This window comes from Aegilops tauschii, chromosome 4, assembly GCF_002575655.3.
Source record: "Aegilops tauschii subsp. strangulata cultivar AL8/78 chromosome 4, Aet v6.0, whole genome shotgun sequence".
NCBI lineage: Eukaryota > Viridiplantae > Streptophyta > Magnoliopsida > Poales > Poaceae > Aegilops > Aegilops tauschii.
The window spans coordinates 506,639,089-506,659,888 of record NC_053038.3 but is presented as its reverse complement, the minus strand read 5'-3'; the positions used below and the strand labels follow the sequence as shown (position 1 = coordinate 506,659,888).

Genomic DNA, 20,800 nt, shown 5'->3' with positions numbered 1-20,800 from the left:
TGCACAGTAGAGTGTGGCACCTCCAGGCTAGGCGCTGCATAGGTCTGTAGCTATCCAGACAGCAACAGAAGGTATGGCAAGTTACAGACCTGTGCAACGCCTAGCCTGGAGGCGCCACACTCTACTGTGCAGCGCCTGGCGGCTAGGCGTTGCACAGTATAGTGTGGCGCCCCCTAGCTAGGCGCTGCACAAACACTTAGCAAATTTTTTGCCTCAAACTGGAGGCCTACCTTCTGTGCCTCCTCCCCCCCCCCCTCTACTGGGTCATTTTCAGCCACAGTTCAACAATTCGTATAATAAACATTAAGGTTCAAAAAGGGTTCACCACAGACATCATTTCTTAGAAAGGACCATCACAATAAGTTCAAGTTTAACATAGAGCTACCACCACTCCAAGTTCAACGACATAATAAATTCCACATTACTAATGGGTACGACCACTCCAAGTTCAACGACATAACAAATTCCACTCTAAGTTCAACATTATAAAAAAAAATGACGATGACTAGTGCTTTCCACGCTTGATGGCTCCTCCCCCCCTCTTGACGCTTATCTTCTTCACCTTCCTAGGAAGAGGAACCCGCTCCGGCTCCGGCTCCGGCTCCGGTTCGTCCACGTCATCTACATAGTCATCCAAATAGTCATCCAAAGCCGCCATCCGCGAGGTGCCGACCGTCCTTTTGCCTCTTTGGCCTCTTTGGGTGAAGTCTTCAGGTGTGTACTTGTTGATTCCCGTCCTAGGCTTCAACTCGTATGCAGACCGAGCCTGGTACCTCCCCACGGTCATATCATCAGCAACCTATGCATCAACAGAAGATATGGAAAGACCGTGTGTGAGGATATAGTTAGCAATGCATCAACAAATGGATATATATCGTCGTGACATACCTCTTGGGTGACCACACCCACGTCCTCATCCTCGAAAGGTTCACCATGGCCCTGCCCCGAAGCGGGATCTGATGGTGTCGCCGACCTAGACCGTTCTGGTGATACATACTCGGGGTCACGACAACCGAAAAGGTTTGATAGCCGCCTTAACTTTTGGCCCTGGCGCTGCAACATGTACAATTGAATGAGACATGGAAGGTAGCAACAAATGTTAAGTGCTAGTTTGAAGGATATGTGAACCTTAATGAATGCTCGAAGTGCACCTTCCCCATCGCTTTTGCCAGCCGGGGTTGTTTCCAGAATAGTCTCGGTCTCATCAGCTGCTTTCTTGATCTGGGCACGCTATGAACAGAAACGGTATCAAAGTGTTAGGCAAGCGAAGATGTGAATAGTGCGAATGGAAAAGCAAAAAGGGCTAACCACAAAGTTCATCATTGGAGCTGAAGGGATCACTGAGTTGCCTTTCCTGAATAATGCGTTGTACTGGTGCTGGGCTACCTCATCAAAAACGGTGGGTTCTTCCAGAATCTCCTCAGCATACGCCGGCTGGCATACCTCCACGCGGGTACTTGCAAGAAACCATGTGAGATAGTTGTTGAACGCGATCGGGCAGTGCTCACGAAGCTGGGCTCGTTTTCCAGCCCTTGCTTGCTCCACACTAAGAGCGAACTGCATGACATACTTGCTGTGATGCTTGGCCCAATCCTTGATCTTCCGCTGCTTTTTCCTATCCAACCTGCAAGTTAGAAACAGAATATTAGCATCATCGAAACCGTCGAGAAGCTGCTAAGTGCTCAAGGTTAATTATATCTTACGCGTGTAGCAACTTGTCCGTGTCCTCCCACTCCGGCGGGTGTGGCTGGAACAAACCAAACTGGCGGAAAACCCGATGTGGCAAGTGAAGCTCAACCGCCCAGTTGCATATCAGTGGGCACCGCATATGCCAGAGATCCCTATCCCTAGTGCAGATCGGATTCAGCCTGAACTCTATAGGGTTACCAAAACTCTCTCCTTTTCCATACGGCTCCCATTCCACCTGCAAAATGGGATTGAATGCAAAATTGATATCGAGTTACGATACAAGCATGATAATCACTTATGCAATGTCGGTTCACCTGCTCAGGCGTGATCGCGTCCAGCTCGCTCTTGTACAACTTGTACATTACCGAGGGATCATCCGTCGTCTCATTTAACACATCCCACTTGTAAGCCCAAGTGGGGAGCCGTAGTGGGTCGTCTTTATCGTCCCAATCCTCGTACTTCACGGTCTTCGGTCGTCCAACCGGCAAATGCTCCCAGCTCCATATGGAAAGTGCGAGCAGACAACCACCAATACCTCCAGTGTGCCTACAACAGGCTTCGTCCAACTGCACATAAAAGAGAACATGGTCAAATTTGCCGCAAGAGCGCATTGATAATGTATCAATGAAGTGAAAAGGAAACAACTTCATACCTGTCGATACAAGTAAGCCGGTGTCGCCGAACCCCAACTCCATTTGCTATCGAAGACGGTCAACGCCTTCAGCCACATCCATGGAGCATTCTTGCCTATGCCATCAGCAAACATTGTCCTGGATATCACGTACCACATGTAGACACGAGCATATGTCTTCACCATGTCCTCATTAGCATCCTCAGGGCAATGACTGAAGTTCGATGATATCCACGTGAAAGTAGCGCCCGCTGCGAATCTTTCCTTCTTCTTATCTTCTACTTCTGGTTCCCGAGGCTCCGGAGGAACCATACCGATAAGGGCATGCATCTGCGCGCGCCACCATCAGAATCGGTGTTCATACATAAAGGATTGCCATCGATAGGAAGACCGGTGATCATAGCAATATCCTGCAGCGTCATGGTCATCTCCCCGGTCCGAAGATGGAAAGTGTGTGTCTCCGGCCTCCAATGATCAATAAGCGCCGTGAGTGCTGCAGCATTGTTGGGTGGCGTCGACCCGCGGACCAACTGAATGAAAGGGAGAAGTCCTGCCTCCCTTACATACGGTGTGTACCGCTCATCATAGCGCATCCATCCAAGGCTGATCCCGTGAGACCGAAGCTTCAGAGGTGCAAGCTCCTACAAACAAACAAATCATAACATTACATATGGGGCATTTGTGTTTGAAAAAAAATACGAATTTCATAACACCGGCCACTTTCAGTATTACCCGCTGCTCCACCGACATAGCGTACGACCGGTGTTGTTTGTCCCAATGATCATCGAGAAGCCAAACCATCCTAACAATTTCAACAAAGCATTCTTGTCAACACGATTATCTTTTCAATTCAAAAAAACTAAAGTAGGCCTACTACATGCAAGATTCAAAGCATATGTATCCAAAGCATTTTTCTCAATACGAGTATAATTCAAAGCATATGTATCCAAAACTAAACTAGGCCTACTTCATACAAATAACTTTTCCATAGAAATAACATGTCAATCTATATATCCAACCATATCTTTTCAATAAAATAAAATACACTAGGGTTCCACAAATCAAACAAACAAGGGTTGTAATACATGCAAATTTCTAATACATGCAAGATTCATATCTAATCAAATCAAACAAGGATTCCCCAAATCTTTAAAATACCATATTTTGTATGGATAGAAAGAAGGGGATCGGAGGAGAGTACCTTCTAGGATGGATTGGTGAAGAAATGCACGGACCAAATCGTCGAATCTGAAGGATTTGGGAGAGGGGATTGAGAGGGGGAGAGGAGGAAGCCGTCGGCGCTGTTCTGTAACTCCTGGAACGAATGGGTGGGGTGGGGGGAGGGGGAGCGGGCGGCTGGCATCTAAGTCACAGTGCAATGCCTAAGGGCTAGGCGCTGCACATTACATGTGGGGCGCCTACCTCGTAGGCGCTGCACTGCTGGGTCCGGGGCCCAGGGCTGCCACGGTGGACTGGAGTGCAATGCCCCAGAGCTAGGCGCTGCATCGTTGGGTGTGGCGCCGGCCTGGCGGGCACTGCACAAAAAGGTCAGGGGAGTGAAATAGTTTCACGGGCAGTTCATTCTGTGAATTGATTTCGTTCCGAGATCAAAATTGTCAAATTTGCCGTTGTAGGAGCATCCGTGAGCTTTGACTTTGACCCTTCCGTCCGCACCGACGCAAGTCACAGGTCAGGTCGCCGGGATCAGGTGAGTAGAATACTGGACTATGAACCTCGGCTTTGGAGTGGACCGATCAATCAAAAAAGAAAACGAACATGGGTGTATGGGCGGTGGCTGAACGTAGGTGGATGATGTACTATTTATGGTTGAGCGACTTAGCCCCATGGTTACGGATGAGTTCATGGTCGGAGGACTCGGAATTCCTGTACTCATGAAACCAAGTATGAATGTTGGTCTAAAATGTTACATCCTTTTGCTCCGTGCCATGAAACAAATTGATGCTAGTGGACAATCATGCATCACACAACAACTCGTCCTCCCGCACGTTGAAACTTCCTCCTCTACCCTTTTTCTTTGGATCGTCCACAAATTCATCCAGATCAAGGTCGTCGTCATCCTGCTCCGGCACCAAGTCATCTACCTGTCCGTCCTCCTAGCTAGCAGCCTCTGCCTCAGTCTTGGATCATCTCAAATATCTGTCTGTCTGCGTCATCGTACTCCGGCTAGCCCGGTTGAGATATACCGGCGAACAGAGAGCGGTCACCAAGCCACTCCACGCCCGACGACCTCTGAACAAGCTGCGACGATGCAAACTTGGCGAAATAGAGCAACGCCTCGTTGACGCTGATGTAATCAGGCACGTGCCTGGCGGCGGATGCCGGGGAATGCCTGCCGAGTTGTCGGGCGGCGTAGAAGTAGGGAGGCTTTTATTGTTCCGGCCAGGACAACGTATGCATGGACGGCGATGGTGGCGCCGCCCCGCATCCCAGGGCCCGCCCACCCCCTGCACCATGTGCGCACCCTGCACCCCGTCCGCTGCCACGCTCACCGCCCTTCTTTTTGAGTGGTGCCTCCTTTGCCTTCTGTCTGAGGTGGTGGGCTTGTCGTGTCGCCGAGTTGATCTTTCTGGAGGACGCCTTCGTCAATACCTCCATCTCTGCTATCTCCAACAGCTTTTTGTACGGGTCCATGCGTCGGCGGTGATGAAAAGGGGTGGGGATATGGATGGAGAGTGGCGGCATGACAGCAGAGATGGTTAAGAAAAGGGGGTTGTAGGATCATAAGTAGGTCTAGAGGGGGGATGATTAGACTACTTAACCAAATAAAAACCTAGCCTTTTCCCAATTTTAGTACTTGGCAAGTTTTAGCAATTCACACAAGTAAAGCAACATCCTACACATGCAAGTCTAGACAGTAGGCAGCGGAAGTAAAGACTTTGCATATGAACATAAAGGAGGGGATCAGAGAAATCAAACGCAACGAAGACACGGTGATTTTTGGCATAGTTCCGATAGGTGCTGCTATCGTACATCCACGTTGATGGAGACTTCAACCCACGAAGGATAACGACTACGTGAGTCCACGGAGGGCTCCACCCACGAAGAAGCAACCTTGGCTATGCCATCACAACTTCCGTCCACGAAGGACTAGCCTCACTCAGGTAGATCTTCATGAAGGAGGCGATCTCCTTGCCCTTACAAACTCACTGGTTCAACTCCATAAGATTTTGAGGCTCTCAAGTGACACCTAGCCAATCTAGGAGACACCACTCTCCAAAAGGTAATAGATGTTGTTGTTGATGATGAACTCCTTACTCTTGTGTTTCAAAAGATAGTCTCCTCAACACTCAGTCACTCTCTCACATATTTGACAGGGTGGTGGGAGAAGGATTGAAGTGGAAAGCAATTTGAGGGGGCTAGAAATCAAGGATCAAATGGTTGGAGTGAAATCCCTTGATCTCAACACCAAGTGTAGGTGGTTCTCTCTCAGGAAATGGATATGTGAAGTGGTAGCTTTGTCCTGTTGCTCTCTCTGAGAGTAGGTGGTGCGGGTAGGGTATATATAGCCTTCACCAAAAATCTAACCATTACACACCTTTATACACAACTCGGTGGGACCGTGTGAAACCACTCGGTAAGACAGACCAGTGCAAAAGGTTTGAACTTTAGGCATTTCGGTGAGAGCGGATGAATCCGCTCGGTGAGACCGGTTGATGATGACCTAAGAACTTTCCTCGCTTCGGTGACACCGATCTATTTCATTCAAAAATTCCGAAATGAAGACAATGGGTTACAGAAGGTTGGCACATGCACTTCGGTAGGACCGAATGTCATCTCAGCGAGACCAAGTTTCTGTTGGAAATATGCCCTAGAGGCAATAATAAATGGTTATTATTATATTTCTGTGTTCATGATAATAGTCTATTATTCGTGCTATAATTGTATTGTCCGGAAATCATAATACATGTGTGAATACATAGACCACAACCTGTCCCTAGTAAGCCTCTAGTTGACTAGCTCGTTGATCAACAGATAGTCATGGTTTCCTGACTATGGACATTGGATGTCATTGATAACGGGATCACATCATTAGGAGAATGATGTGATGGACAAGACCCAACTTAAGCATAGCATAAAAGATCGTGTAGTTTCGTTTGCTAGAGCTTTTCCAATGTCAAGTATCTTTTCCTTAGACCATGAGATCGTGCAACTCCCGGATACCGTATGAGTGCTTTGGGTGTGCCAAACGTCACAACGTAACTGGGTGACTATAAAGGTGCATTACGGGTATCTCCGAAAGTGTCTGTTGGGTTGGCACGGATCGAGACTGGGATTTGTCACTCCGTGTAAACGGAGAGGTATCTCTGGGCCCACTCGGTAATGCATCATCATAATGAGCTCAATGTGACTAAGGCGTTAGTCACGGGATCATGCATTGCGGTACGAGTAAAGAGACTTGCCGGTAACGAGATTGAACTAGGTATTGGGATACCGACGATCGAATCTCGGGCAAGTAACATACCGATTGACAAAGGGAATTGCATACGGATTGATTGAATCCTCGACACCGTGGTTCACCCGATGATATCATTGTGGAACATGTGGGAGCCAACATGGGTATCCAGATCCCGCTGTTGGTTATTGACCGGAGAGGCGTCTCGGTCATGTCTGCATGTCTCCCGAACCCGTAGGGTCTACACACTTAAGGTCCGGTGACGCTAGGGTTGTAGAGATATATGTATGCGGAAACCCGAAAGTTGTTCGGAGTCCCGGATGAGATCCCGGACGTCACGAGAGGTTCCGGAATGGTCCGGAGGTAAAGATTTATATATGGGAAGTCTTATTTTGGTCGCCGGAAAAGTTTCGCGCTTTATCGGTATTGTACCGGGAGTGCCGAAAGGGGTCCGGGGGTCCACCAAGGGGGTCCACCAGCCCCGGGGGGCCACATGGGCTGTAAGGGGTGCGCCTTGGCCTATATGGGCCAAGGGCACCAGCCCCAAGAGGCCCATGCGCAAGAGATAAGAAAGAAGGGAGAGTCCTAAAGGGGGAAGGCACCTCCGAGGTGCCTTGGGGGGGAAGGACTCCCCCCTGGCCGCACCCTTCCTTGAAGGAAGGGGCAAGGCTGCGCCCCCCCCTCTCCCTTGGCCCTATATATAGTGGGGGGAAGGGAGGGCAGCAAGATCCAAGCCTTGGGCGCCTCCCTCCTCCCCTGCAACACCTCTCTCTCTCTCTCGCAGAAGCTCGGCGAAGCCCTGCCGGAGACCCGCTACATCCACCACCACGCCGTCGTGCTGTTGGATCTCCATCAACCTCTCCTTCCCCCTTGCTGGATCAAGAAGGAGGAGACGTTGCTGCACCGTACGTGTGTTGAACGCGGAGGTGCCGTCCGTTCGGCACTCGGTCATCGGTGATTTGGATCACGGCGAGTACGACTCCGTCATCCACGTTCATTGGAACGCTTCCGCTCGCGATCTACAAGGGTATGTAGATCCACTCCTTTCCCCTCGTTGCTAGTAGACTCCATAGATGCATCTTGGTGAGCGTAGGAAAATTTTAAATTATGCTACGATTCCCAACAGTTTCTAGGGTTTAGTCAGTGGCTCTATCAAGTGTATCTCGGTGGGTCCGGGTAGGAGTGAAATTGGTGGCACCGAGAATGACTTTAGAGTTTTGGACAGATAGGAATGTGAGGGTGTGGTTGAGGGTTTTTGGAGCAATATCTCTAAGCACTCAAGAAAATGACTCATGATAAAAAACTCACCCCCTTTTAATAGTATTGGCTTTCCTATGGACCAAAAATGTAGAGTCTGGGAGCTTTTGCCAATGCTTTGTCCTTTGCATTTGAGGGGTCCACATTCACATCTCATAGCCACATTAGATTGAACTTTCCTGAAATATTCTATGAATAGGCATTAGATCAATGATGTATATGTTGTTATACTACCAAAATCACCCAGGGATTAGTTGCACTTTCAGGGATTTTTGCCGCGGAAACAGTGGGACAGCTCCAAATGTGTGGGCTCCGCCTTAGTTTTGGGTGGGTTGGGAGTGTCGAGTCCTACGTGGCGGGTGTTCGGACTCACGTAAAGCCCCCCTGATTCGCTTCTGGTTTATGGGAAAATGGACACTTGGACTGATCCACGGACAAATGCAGGACACTGTTGGATGGCTTGCGGCGTCCAGATTGCTCTATTTGGATGGATGCCGTAGGCTTGAGGGTCCACTTTGAAGATGTCCTTAGTGGGCTAAAGTAAGGAGAAGGGCGCTGAGCTTCTAGAGGAACGTATCGAGAATTGTTGTCTTTTGCTTTGAAACGGAGGCAAAAAAACTTGCCTCATCAATTAATTAAAAATAAAAAACATAATTGACAGTAAATTAGAAGAAAATACATCATAAATCGTTGAGTAGAACACACAAGATACTTCACAAATAGAAACCAGCCGCCTCCTCCCTCAAGAAAATCTTAGGGTTCCTTTATCTCCCGCCGGCGCCGCTGGTCCGCCTCGTCTCCAGTGGACTTAGGGCAATGGCGGCGAGGTGGATCCTGGCCCTTGCCGATGGGAGGGCTCTGTTTTTAGACATTCCTTCGAGTCTTGTTAGGGTTTGTGTCCTGCTCAGGAACACAAGACGGCGACAGCTCCCTAAAGATGGAGTAAGGTTTTCGCCACCTAGCCACCGTCCCGATGGAGTGTCTAGCATCGTCGGTGGACGCGTGGAGGTGTGTTTTCGGCGGATCCGTCCTTGGTGGATTTGCTCGGACATGGTCATAGTTCGTCTACGTTTGTGTTTCTTCAGGATGCATCCTTCTGATCTACGCTACTCTTCATCGGCAGCGGTTTTTGTTCTGCTGCGTTGGTCTCATGTGGTCTTAGCACGACGACTTCCTGACTATCTACTACAACAAGTTTTGCCAGGCTCCAGTGAGGGAGGGGCGATGACGGTGGCGCGCCGTCGACTTGCTTCAATGCTTGTAGTCGATGCAAGGTGGACTACGGATTTGGATGTAATTTTTATTATTTCTGATTTCCGTTGTACTGTCATGATTGAAAATTAATAGATCCGACGTTTTCTCGCAAAAAAAAGTACAAAAGAAAGCCTTGAGGAAGCACACCGGCGTCATAGTCATCAGGTCTCCTCGAGCAGGCATCATTGTCATCCCTTCTCCTTGAGGAGGCGACTCCGACTTTGCCACAAGCGATCGCCGACCCAAACTCATCCCGTAAAGGGTGTGTGGAGCCACATGAAGATCTATGCCAAACACTCAACATCCGTGACGAGACAACGCGGCTCTGATTCTAACGGAGAGCTATGAAGGGGAACTATACATGGTTGATGTTGTCGAAGAAGGCTAAACAGACCACTTGTCTCCCGTCATCCAACGCCCCCCCGCCATCGTTGCTCTGACTTCATAACAACAAAACAATCCGTGGCCATCCTGCAGACACAACGGATAGGAGCCGATTATGACAACCAATGTCGTGACCCCGACATCGATCACACTCGCCGTCGTTGCCACGAAAATCTCTACGACAACGTTGTCGTCTTTCATTGGACCCGCTCGTCGACCCCTGCATCACTCAGCCCCGTCATTGCTGCCACAAAAGCCTCGACGCCACCACCTCCACTCACCCAGTAGTGCCTCCGTCCGAAACAACTAAAAAAGATGCCCCCCCGCCCCCCTATGGTGGTGGCATTGCGTCGGGGTGTCATCATCGTCCGAATCTTGAGGAGATACGAGGTTACCCCTCGGGTTGGCCGAGAGGAAAGATGGGCACCACACCTCAGCGATGTGATGTCTCCGAGGAGAGAAGGTGGTGCACGATTCCGTAGTTTTTGTACGCTTCCCCCTCCCTTAATTTTTCATCGATAGAAACCAGGGTTCAACTACAAACACGAAACCGGAAACAAAGGCCACCCACTCACCCCCCCCATGGCGCAACTCATGATGACCTGAACCTCACACCACACGCCACTCGTGCCAAACCAAAACCGTGGTGAGCTCATGCAATGCAAGGAGGGCAGAGCTTCCCGTACAACGTGTCATCAAGCTACATTAGCGTTTTATAAATTTGATTAACACCCACCAAAGAATTGAATGGCCGAAAGCATGGAAACAGATCATCATCATCATCTCGAAAACAGGAAATATATAGTAATCTCCATTTAAAAGCGTCCAAATATACATACGAAAACCGCGTTCGTAGGGCAGGATGCGTGCATGCACTCTTCAACAAGATCACGCACGCCCCACCACTGCAGAAATCTCCCATGGATTTGGGTACCTTCCCCTTGCAAGGCAGCTCAGGTCACCATGGATGATGGGGTGGTGGTGGCGGCGGCGGCAAGCACTTGACACTTGTGTGTGTGTGAGGCCTTTAGCTTTGACCCCGGTGGACCGGACCGCGTACGCGTGCGCCGCGCAGCACTCGCCCGCCCGTTGCCACGTCCGGCCCAAAACATGGCATGCATTTACGAAGGGAAAGGCAGCAAGATGAAGCGGGCCCTGTGCCTCTATATAAACCTCGCCGCCTCCTCCTCCTCCTCGCCGCTCCATCCCTTTCCCAATTCCAGTCGCCATGGCCGCACGGAGAGCCGCGCTTCAGGTAAGCAAGGCAGCCATCTGTCCGTCCGTCCGTCCGTCTCTATGACGATTTTGCTCGGCGCCGGCGCGGGCGCGGATCGGGACTGACGGATGGTTTTTGGTTTCTGCTGCAGGTGACGGTGTGCGCGGCGGCGGTGGCGCTGGCGCTGTGCGCGGCGGGCATTGGCGCGACGCCTGCGGCGAGGGGCGCGGGGTGCCGGAAGCACGTGCGGAGGGTCACGGAGTACGGGGCGGTGGGGGACGGGAGGACGCTCAACACCAAGGCGTTCGTCCGGGCCGTGGCGGACCTGGGCAGGCGCGCGGGCGACGGCGGCGCGGCGCTGGTGGTGCCGGCGGGGCGGTGGCTGACGGGGCCCTTCAACCTCACCAGCCACTTCACCCTCTTCCTCCACCGCGGCGCCGAGATCCTCGCCTCCCAGGTGCGCCCCTCCCGGCGGCGACCCCATCCGTCCATCTCGATCCTTCAGTTACCCGTGTGATTAATTACTCGCAGTAATTACGTACTGTGGCACGGCGTGGGGTGGGGCTACTGGTGACGGACGGGACGGCACGGCACGGGGCCGGTGGGAAAGGCGCTTGGCCGCTTGCGTGCGAAGGTCCAGGGACAGAGTGGGCAGCGGCTATTGGATTGGGGTCCCCTGCCATCGCCATGACCATTGTCGCTTCCTTCCTCCCTTTTCAACCATGGCATCATCATCTGCCGTCCCCGTGCTCGTGATGGCGGATTGATTCCCTACTCTAAATAGGATGCTAATTACTAGGAGTAGCTGCTAAATGCCACCATTACATGCCTATTTTGTTTTTCTCTACTAGATTTTACTATCTGGCACGATTCAAGGTACGGCTTAGGGTAGGGCAGGAGACCGTAACATTTCGGCGCTTGATTAATCTGCTGGGACAAACAAACCCGGCCGGCCACCATGTCCTTGCTCCTCACCGCCACCGGTCGCTGCCAATTGCCATGAGAGAACGAGTCAGTCGGTGGTTATTGATTACATGTACAGAAAAGTTGCTTACTAGTAGTACTAACAGTAGCACGGACCGTTTGACCACAAGGTCAGCCGACATTGATGTGCTTATCGAGTACTCGTGGCCGTGGGAACCAGAGAAAAAAAAAAAGGAGAGTTCTCTGAAAATTCCATGCGTGCTTGGACGCCATCGCCGTCCCATTCAGTACCTTTCTTTGGCTGCATTCATCCCGTGGTATGACGCCCTTGACGAATCGCCCCGTGTTGATGCTTCTGTCGCCCGCCTGCATCCGTCTCGTGATCTACCTGACTTGCTGAAGACAAATCCAACCTGTTTGTCCGTGCAGGACCTGGACGACTGGCCGCTGATAGCGCCGCTGCCGTCCTACGGGAGGGGGAGGGACGAGCCCGGCCCGAGGTACAGCAACTTCATCGGCGGATCCAACCTCACCGACGTCATCATCTCCGGTAAGATAGATAGATCATTACAAAACTGATGACGAGCAAAATTCTACTGTACCGGTAGCAGCAGCAGAGACCTGACCAAAACATGTTTGCAGGTTACAATGGCACCATCAACGGGCAGGGGCAGGTGTGGTGGGACAAGTTCCACGCCAAGCAGCTCGACTACACGCGCGGCTACCTGCTCGAGCTCCTCTACTCCCGCGACATCATCATCTCCAACGTCACCTTCGTCGACGCCCCCTCCTGGAACCTCCACCCCACCTACTGCACGTAAGAAAACACCATCTCTCTCTGAATCCACACACACACACACACACACACACACACACGGTCAGTTTGATCGTGGTAGTAGATAGCTTGGTTGTTCGATCATGTATCCATCGTGCTCACCTCGCTGGCGTGTCCTGTGTTGAGCAGCAATGTGACCATCAGCGGCGTCACGATTCTCGCGCCCGTCCACTCGCCAAACACCGACGGAATCGACCCAGGTAAGTAGATCAGTCACGCTTTCAGTATGATGAACTATCCAGCAGTGTTCTTCATGAGAAGCATGAATGTGTTTCTGAATCTGAACTCGGTGAACTGCCATTGCTTGTGCAGATTCTTCGTCTCATGTCAAGATCGAGGACTGCTACATCGTGTCCGGCGACGACTGCATCGCGGTGAAGAGCGGCTGGGACGAGTACGGCATCAGGTTCAACATGCCCAGCCAGCACATCGTCGTCAGGAGGCTCACCTGCATCTCCCCGACGAGCGCCATGATCGCGCTCGGCAGCGAGATGTCCGGCGGCATCCAGGACGTACGCGTGGAGGACAACATTGCCATCAACACCGAGTCGGCCGTCAGGATCAAGTCCGGCGTCGGGAGGGGCGGCTTCGTCAGGGACGTCTTCGTGCGCCGCCTCAGCCTCCACACCATGAAGTGGGTCTTCTGGATGACCGGCAACTACGGCCAGCACCCCGACAACTCGTCCGACCCCAAGGCGCTGCCCGAGGTCACCGGCATCAACTACCGGGACGTGTTCGCCGAGAACGTGACCATGGCCGGCAGGATGGAGGGCATCCCCAACGACCCCTACACCGGGATATGCATGTCCAACGTCACCGCGCAGCTCGCACCCAAGGCCAAGAAGCTGCAATGGAACTGCACCGATGTCCAAGGAGTGGCATACGGCGTCTCGCCGGAGCCATGCCCGGAGCTTGGGGCAGAGGGCAAGCCGTGCACGTTCCCAGAGGAAGAGCTCGTCATCGGTCCGCCTGAACTGCCCAAATGTACCTACTGATATAGTATGTGGTATGCTATAGCCATCAGGGTTTGAACCAAAGAGATGATGTACTCTGAGTCTTAGTATAGTCAAGCAGGCAGTTTGAAAAATGCTGTAGAATAAGCATATGTGTGCAATGCAATGAACTCCCAGAAGGAATAGCCTGACCAAAGCAAAAATTTCCATTTTGTTCTGTGGCAGTAGGTACAACATGAACTGCAAGTTATAACAGACAGCGAAAGGATCATCAAATATCTAAACCAAACTATGCAAAAGGATCACAATTGACAAAGTGGGAAGCAAAGCTCAAACGCCGCTCGATCTTCACTTTCTTCCCCTGCCCTTGCTCATGAAGTGGTGGCGCTTCAACCTCTTCTTCTTGAACTGATCAGACTTGATGTTCTCGGCGAATGGCATGCCGAGGAGCGCGAGCAGCCTTTGCGCCTCGTTGTCGGTCTTGGCGGTGGTCACAATGGTGACGTCCATACCGTTCTTCTTGCCGCCCACCTCATAGGGAATCTCCGGGAACACGCCCTGGTCGCGGAGGCCGATGGTGTAGTTGCCGTGGCCGTCGAAGCTGTTGGGGTTGACACCTAGGAAGTCCATGGTCCTAGGGAGCCCAAGGTTGATGAGCCTATCCAAGAAGTTGAACATCACCTACATCCACCAAAGGTGAAACTGAGCTCATGAATCGAACAAGTTGGTTTTATTGCTCAAACTACAGCTTAACTGAAATGCAAGATTCCAAACTGCTAGAAATTTCATATGCCAATCTTCCAAAGTGCAAGTGTGGCAGTTCGACAGAGGGCTCACCCTGCCGCGGAGCGTGACGGCGATACCAATGGTGTTGCCCTCGCGGATCTTGAAGCTGGCGACGGAGTTCTTGGCCTTGGTCTTGACGGGGTACTGGCCGGTGATGGAGGCGAGGTCCTTCATGGCGGCCTCCAGGCCCTTGTTGTTCCCCGCATCCACCCCCAGCCCGCAGTTCACCACAATCTTCTCAAGCTTGGGCACCTAGCAGCACCGATAACAACCAATCAATCAAGAAACAACTACCGGACAGGCCAATCTACGACGCAAGAAATGGGCTCGATTCATCAGAGCAGAGCAGGGGAGGGTGCTACCTGGTGGACATTGGTGTAGCCGAACTCCTCGGTGATGACGGGGATGACCTTGGTGTCGTAGACGGTCTTGAGGCGGTGCACCTTCTGGGCCTCGGCGGGGTCGACGAGGATGATGCCGGAGGGGGTGGCCGGCGGCGGCTTGGGCGGCGCCTCGGTCGCCGCGGCGGAGGCGGCGACGCGGACGGCGCGGCGGGGGGCCGGCGAGCGGCGGAGCTGGAGGCAGCGGCGCGCGGAGGGGGCGGCGACGGGGAAGGGCGACGGCGCGGAGGTGGGCAGGGTCACCGCCGTGGCTGCCATCGGAGCGTGCGGGGGATGGCAGAGCGGGCGAGGGCTTTATGCCATGGGTGGATGACGAGATAAGGCGTAGTGGGTGTGGCTCCACGCTCACTCTCACTGCAACTGGGCCTCCGATAAGGCAAAGGGATCGTTACACTGGGCCCGTTGCTGCTGGGCCAAGCTTTTTTCGGTCCAGCCCAAACGAGTCGATCGGCTCCGTCTCGGCCCGGCCTTATCCGCGCCGTGCCAGCGGCAGGAACCTCGAAACCCTGGCCCGGAGCGGAAACCAGGCGGCACCCCCTGTCTGTCGCCGCCGATTCGGAGCTGAGTCCACCATGGCCGCCGGCGAGCAGCGCAGCGCCGCGAAGATCTCCTCCTCCGCCGCCACCAATTCCTCCGGGAGGCCCGTCACTCCGTTCTGGAAAGGTCTGGCGGGCGAGCTGAAACCCTTGTTTTTGCTCTGCGCTGTTTCCACGTTGTTGTTATAGCTTGGTTCTCGATGCAGAGAAGTACGAGAGGGATGCGCGGAGGTACTGGGACATCTTCTACAAGCGCCACGAGGACAAGGTTGCGATTCTTGGTTTACTCTAGTTTTGCACTAGTTCTTGCTTTGAGAAGGATGTGGTGTGGGCTGTGGCAGTGTGTGTGTGTGTGTGTGGGGGGGGGGGGGGGGGGGGGGGGGGGGCTGTGACTGCATAAGACCTGGTGGTGGCTAGGTGATGTATGCCACATCCAGAGGCAATGAATTGGGAGCCATGTGGGCTTCTTTTTTTATCAGGAAAAAAATTAGTTGAATTTTGTGGCGGAAGTGAAGTAGTTGAATCTTGTGATTCTATGTTGCAGCCACAATGTTTGGTTACTGATATGGTCTTGTACGATCCTTGGTTTACTCTAGTTTTGAGAAGGACGTGCAGGAGGGAAGCCCCTCGGTTACATCTTAAGTATCAGTGGCTTAATAGTGCGCAGTTGTTGATACTAACCAAAAAGAAAGACTAGCTCCGGCAGAAATGCAGAGCCATCGCAGAGTATCAGAGTGATTTCCGCATAGTCATGCGGTTTTTACCGATCATGGGTTTTCAATTCATTTTGATTTTCTTGTAGTACATGAAATGCAATCCTTGTTAATGAAATTGCTCCCTATTCTTTGTTAATGGTTGTGGTATATATCTCAACAGTAAAGAGGAATCTCGTCATAGCTCTTACTGACCATTACATCCAATGATCCGCTTAGCTTATTGACTCTTTAATCTTTATCAGACATGCTGCTTCCATTTGTGAACCTCTGTTGCAAGTGTATGTGATTGTGTAAAGGTCTTCTTGTTTAGGTTTATTCTGTCATGCATTTGATTTGTACCCTTCCATTTTTATTTTATTTTTAGTTCTTCAAAGATCGACATTACCTGGATAAAGAATGGGGGAAATACTTTGAGGTCCAAGATGGGGAAAATATGGCAATCTTGGAGGTGTGGACAGTGTTCATCTGAATCTACGGTGCAGTGCAGATGACTGAATCTCTGCATCGAGCTTATTTCTTGTTTTTTCTTGCTTGCATAATATTAGCATGACTGGTGTAAAGTTCAATATAGGTTGGCTGTGGAGCTGGAAATACAATATTTCCACTGCTGGCTACATATCCAGATATATTTGTTCATGCCTGTGATTTTTCTTCACGAGCTGTTGACTTGGTTAAGGTAGTTGTTTCTCTCTGTCATAGCTGAATCACTAGTCCGGTGCTGAGTTTTATCCATTGATGTCGAAATGGGTTGTATCATACATGCAGAAACACAAGGACTTCAGATCTGACCGGGTTAATGCATTTGCATGTGATATTACATCAGAACAACTGACAGAGGCTGTGGAGCCGTCCTCTGTTGACATTGTGACAATGGTAACGTGTTGTACTCTGATTACACATTCACATATCTATTTGCACAATATTTTAGTGTCTGTTCATATTTATTGTCAAACCTGTGAGCGTACAACTAACATATTTAGTAGATATTTATGCTCTCTGCAGTTGCACCAGATAAAATGCCTTTAGTTCTGCAGAACGTCAGAAATATCCTCAAAGTAAGTACTGCCTTTACTCCAAACTATGAGCCCCCTAAGTGTTTCATTTCTTGGATGTCATCCTAATGACTGAACTCGTGTATTCTGTATCAGCATGGTGGCCGCGTACTCTTTCGAGATTATGCCTTCGGTGACCTTGCTCAGGTTCGCATTTCTTTTGTGCTTTTTGAGAAACAACACTAGGACATGCCATTTTCTGGCTTCTACAAATATATTCATTGCCCTCTCTTGGCAGCGTAAGCTTACATCTTAGCATATAAGGTCATGTATTGAATAAGGATGTTTTGATATGTTAGACAGGACACATGAGTTTCCTCTGCCTGGCTCGAGTTATTTTAAGCTATGATTTTTCTTTTTGGCAACTTGCTTCAAACATAGAAATTACCTCCTCGTGTCTGCTTTTTGTTGGCTATCATTTCTAAATGTGCACTCACTTCTTTTTTCTTTTCTCGTTGAGGTATCCCTGTATGCAACTTTCCTATTTTACCCATGTCTCCCCTTAAGTGATCATGATGCACAGGTTATATAGCCTTATAGGATAACTAATCCACTAATGTAGCGTCTTTGGAAGACTCCTACCTTTTAAGACCATTAATTGTATGATATCCGACAAGCCTGAAGTTATTATGTATGTAGGTGTCTTATGATCTTGTACATATTTGCAGGAAAGGCTTATGTCCAAAGGCCAGCAAATAAGTGAGAACTTTTATGTCAGAGGTGATGGCACGGTGAGTGGACTGCAGATAAACATATTCTGTAGTAGAGGTTCACAAAATGTCACAAACTCACAGTAATGCATTCCGTGGGCCACCCATAGTTTTCAAATGAATGCACAGTGGACTTAATCTCCAAATGTCGGTGCCATGCAGCGTGCGTACTACTTTTCAAACGAGTACCTGGTGGATTTGTTCTCAAAATGTGGATTTACTCTTGAGGAAATTTGTGTACACAACAAAAAGGTTGAGAACCGTTCACTAGACTTGGTGATGAACAGGTGATCGTGGTTTTTTGCTTGTACTGCAAATATTATCTTTTATTTATTGCATCACTTGATATTAAACTAAGAAAAAATAAGTTAATTATATGATTCACTTCAAAGTTCAAACAATGGTACTTCTGTAAGAATTTTAGAAGAATAAAGGGAAGTTCGATGAGGAACCTAAAAACTAATTGTACATCTGTTACACCTCTATTTATCTTCCCTGATTATTTCAATCTTTTGTACAAATGCTTGAAATGCTTAAATATTCATTTATGTTACTTAGGAATTGGATCCAAGCTACCTTTACCCTTAATCCAGCTGGTCCTCTAAGTCCAAATAATCAACATGACCACAATACTTGTGAAGGGAAGGATGATAAGCTAGCTGTTGACATGTCTCAGAAGAAGAGCGAAAGTGAAGAAATTGACCTTTCTGTGGATTTTAGCAATATGTTCGGAACGTCGCACTATCTTAATGAGGTAAAATTGTTGGTGTTTTTAGTTTTCTATTTGAAGTAAGAAATCTTGGATAAAGTGAGTCAACTATGACCGCTAACTAACCAGCATGTGGCAAGGCTACAAAGGCTTTTTCCAGCTCTATTCCCTGCCCAATTTAAAACAAGGACACTATCGTTAATTCGTTCACTTGGGTTTGCTGGATAAGGGTCCGTGGCATATATAAAAGAACAAACACTGTTGGAGATCCTTGTTGATCTGCAGCCTTAATTTAGAACTCGATGGTTAGCACTTGGCAATGCGTGCAATCAGCTTCAGCTGTTAGTCTAGTTTTTATTGCAACTGCAGTTCTGTGCTCTCTTTTTTTTTTGTGAACATAGCGTTCACTGTTCATCTTTAGTCACTGTATTTACAGAGGGGTTTCAGTTAAATTATGGCCAGCACAACACCAGTAGTAATTCTAAATTGAGTATATTTGAGCCATGAATTTCGACATGTTTTCTTGTTTATGTTTAATAATGTAATCTTCTAACACTGCTATTGTTTGTGAAGTAATTGGGCATAACATGTTTTTTATTACTTGTAGGCACAAATTATTAGGATTAAAGCAAAGGGTCATGACTTCAAAATAAAAATGCTCGCGAAAGAATACCAGCACACCTGCAAATCAACTGGACTAATGCTCTGGGAATCAGCTCAGTTCATGTGCAGTCTTCTAGCGGAGAATCCTTCCATAGTCGCTGGCAAAAGGGTGCTGGAAATGGGCTGTGGTTCAGCTGGCATCTGCTCAATGGTTGCTGCCAGTTCTGCTCAGTTTGTTGTAGCCACCGACGGGGATGCAGAATCGCTCGATCTTCTCAGACAGAACACTTCCTCCAATTTGGATGCTGAACTCCTCAACAGAATTTCGATTAGGAAGCTGTTCTGGGGTGACGAAGATGATGTGAAGGCGGTCAGAGAGCTTTCTGGCGATGGTGCAGGCTTCGATTGCATAATAGGCACCGATGTGACCTACAACCCTGATGCTACACTTCCTCTCTTCAAGACTGCTAGGGCACTGATTTCTGACGGTGGCGATGCAGGTTCAAAGGCAGCCCTTATTCTTTGCTACATCCAGCGCCGTGTTGACGAGGATTCGATCCTCTCAGCTGCAGAGGCCCAGGGTTTCTGGCTCGTGGACAAATGGATAAATGGAGTTCATGAGAGCAATGGTATCATTAGCTCTTGGTTCCGTGGCAATGATGTTTGCGGTGCTTTCCGGAATGTAACGCTGTCCATATTGTACTTTGAGGTGTGATACATTGGTGTTTACCTGAATCTCATGGTTAATTTGCAGATTTTGTTTTACTTTCATGTATCGGTTGTACCGAACGAATGAAATTTTTTTTTTTGTAAGTGGCAGTTGTATACTGAAGGAATGTTATTTGTTTTTCGTCTTTCCAAGGCCTGCTATGTTGTTTCGTGTTCAAGCCGACTGCAATTTATTACTATGGATCAGTCGATCAGATATCTTCAGCGGTAGCAGATGGCGCGCTGCTGGGACCCTGATTGTTCTCCGTGCCAGTGTGTGTTCTACACTCATTATAAAGTTTCCTTATATGTGTCGATTGGTTCATGTGCATAATCATATATACCGTGTGCCCTGGCTCTCCCCGGCGCGACGGCGAGGCTGGGCAGTGCGGATCTCGACGGGCGTCGCCAAGGACGTTGGTGAAGATAGACGAACGGGATGGCCACGTACAGTTTACGCAAACGCGTAGTGTTGGCGGAATCCTGACGGCGGAAGCGGCTACGCATGATTGGTTTTGCCCCGGCTATATCTGCAACCTGGGCCAGCATATCACCAGGTTGGTGCAGGCGCCCCATGTCATCACAGGAGCTGTTGCTGAGTGATTTGAAATTTGCTTTCATCCTTCCTTGCTGATGGATACCGTAGTGGCACTTGCTGCACTTATCGAGTATAGAATAGATCCGCTTCTCTTTCTTCTTATGAACATAATTGGCTTCTTATTTTTAATGAAATGAGATAAATATTAGCGCTTTCTGACACGGAATCCCCTAGAAGGGTTAGGTACATAAGATACGGATAGCCTTTTTCATTGCGATAAAATAAAGCGACATCGTGTCTATTTTTCTTTGCTAAAGGGGGTATTTCCTTTCAGTTAAGGTGTCAGCTAACGGCTTCCTTGACACTAGCTTATAGAGATTACTAGCTTACCCCCGCGCGGCGGCACGCTGCGCCTGTCGATATGGTGCGGTTATATGGATTATGTTTCTCCTTTGTAATAAGTGTTGTTATTTTAGGATGCCAG

General features: G+C 49.6%; 4 protein-coding genes across 4 annotated transcripts; 2 read left to right on the top strand and 2 right to left on the bottom strand.

Annotated features, from left to right (window-relative positions):
* Positions 1–505: 505 nt before the first annotated feature.
* On the bottom strand, positions 506–1,578 carry LOC109768166 (uncharacterized). The gene is made up of 4 exons (XM_045227750.2): positions 1,309–1,578; positions 1,129–1,230; positions 889–1,053; positions 506–799 (listed from the first exon to the last, which is right to left on the bottom strand). The coding sequence occupies exons 1-4, from the start codon at positions 1,561–1,563 to the stop codon at positions 506–508; spliced, it is 816 nt and encodes a 271-aa protein (XP_045083685.2). The 5' UTR covers positions 1,564–1,578.
* Positions 1,579–10,761: 9,183 nt separating this feature from the next.
* LOC109768155 (probable polygalacturonase) lies at positions 10,762–13,740 on the top strand. The gene is made up of 6 exons (XM_020326889.4): positions 10,762–10,884; positions 10,997–11,302; positions 12,199–12,319; positions 12,412–12,586; positions 12,734–12,804; positions 12,917–13,740. Exons 1-6 carry the CDS (start codon positions 10,858–10,860, stop codon positions 13,597–13,599), a joined length of 1,383 nt encoding a protein of 460 aa, XP_020182478.1. The 5' UTR covers positions 10,762–10,857; the 3' UTR covers positions 13,600–13,740.
* LOC109768156 (large ribosomal subunit protein uL5c) lies at positions 13,741–15,086 on the bottom strand. The gene is made up of 3 exons (XM_020326890.4): positions 14,706–15,086; positions 14,395–14,595; positions 13,741–14,238 (listed from the first exon to the last, which is right to left on the bottom strand). The coding sequence occupies exons 1-3, from the start codon at positions 15,000–15,002 to the stop codon at positions 13,906–13,908; spliced, it is 831 nt and encodes a 276-aa protein (XP_020182479.1). The 5' UTR covers positions 15,003–15,086; the 3' UTR covers positions 13,741–13,905.
* Positions 15,087–15,232: 146 nt separating this feature from the next.
* On the top strand, positions 15,233–19,957 carry LOC109768157 (uncharacterized). The gene is made up of 11 exons (XM_020326891.4): positions 15,233–15,407; positions 15,487–15,548; positions 16,361–16,444; positions 16,568–16,672; positions 16,762–16,869; positions 16,980–17,051; positions 17,145–17,195; positions 17,717–17,779; positions 17,921–18,045; positions 18,317–18,512; positions 19,075–19,957. The coding sequence occupies exons 1-11, from the start codon at positions 15,317–15,319 to the stop codon at positions 19,783–19,785; spliced, it is 1,668 nt and encodes a 555-aa protein (XP_020182480.1). The 5' UTR covers positions 15,233–15,316; the 3' UTR covers positions 19,786–19,957.
* The last annotated feature ends 843 nt before the right edge of the window (positions 19,958–20,800 follow it).

What these genes read in the sequence shown, in the direction of transcription:
- LOC109768166 (XM_045227750.2), bottom strand. Translation starts at nt 1,563, where the DNA reads ATGCAGTTCGCTCTTAGTGTGGAGCAAGCAAGGGCTGGAAAACGAGCC. An exon ending in CACTTCGAGCATTCATTAAG is followed by an intron (nt 1,054 to 1,128) that starts GTTCACATATCC and finishes TACATGTTGCAG; the next exon opens with CGCCAGGGCCAAAAGTTAAG. An exon ending in TGGGTGTGGTCACCCAAGAG is followed by an intron (nt 800 to 888) that starts GTATGTCACGAC and finishes GTTGATGCATAG; the next exon opens with GTTGCTGATGATATGACCGT.
- LOC109768155 (XM_020326889.4), top strand. Translation starts at nt 10,858, where the DNA reads ATGGCCGCACGGAGAGCCGCGCTTCAG. An exon ending in CACGGAGAGCCGCGCTTCAG is followed by an intron (nt 10,885 to 10,996) that starts GTAAGCAAGGCA and finishes TTTCTGCTGCAG; the next exon opens with GTGACGGTGTGCGCGGCGGC. An exon ending in CTCCACCCCACCTACTGCAC is followed by an intron (nt 12,587 to 12,733) that starts GTAAGAAAACAC and finishes TGTGTTGAGCAG; the next exon opens with CAATGTGACCATCAGCGGCG.
- LOC109768156 (XM_020326890.4), bottom strand. Translation starts at nt 15,002, where the DNA reads ATGGCAGCCACGGCGGTGACCCTGCCCACCTCCGCGCCGTCGCCCTTC. An exon ending in GCTACACCAATGTCCACCAG is followed by an intron (nt 14,596 to 14,705) that starts GTAGCACCCTCC and finishes CGGTGCTGCTAG; the next exon opens with GTGCCCAAGCTTGAGAAGAT. An exon ending in CCGTCACGCTCCGCGGCAGG is followed by an intron (nt 14,239 to 14,394) that starts GTGAGCCCTCTG and finishes TGGTGGATGTAG; the next exon opens with GTGATGTTCAACTTCTTGGA.
- LOC109768157 (XM_020326891.4), top strand. Translation starts at nt 15,317, where the DNA reads ATGGCCGCCGGCGAGCAGCGCAGCGCCGCGAAGATCTCCTCCTCCGCC. An exon ending in ATGTCAGAGGTGATGGCACG is followed by an intron (nt 17,780 to 17,920) that starts GTGAGTGGACTG and finishes GGTGCCATGCAG; the next exon opens with CGTGCGTACTACTTTTCAAA. An exon ending in CTAGACTTGGTGATGAACAG is followed by an intron (nt 18,046 to 18,316) that starts GTGATCGTGGTT and finishes TATGTTACTTAG; the next exon opens with GAATTGGATCCAAGCTACCT.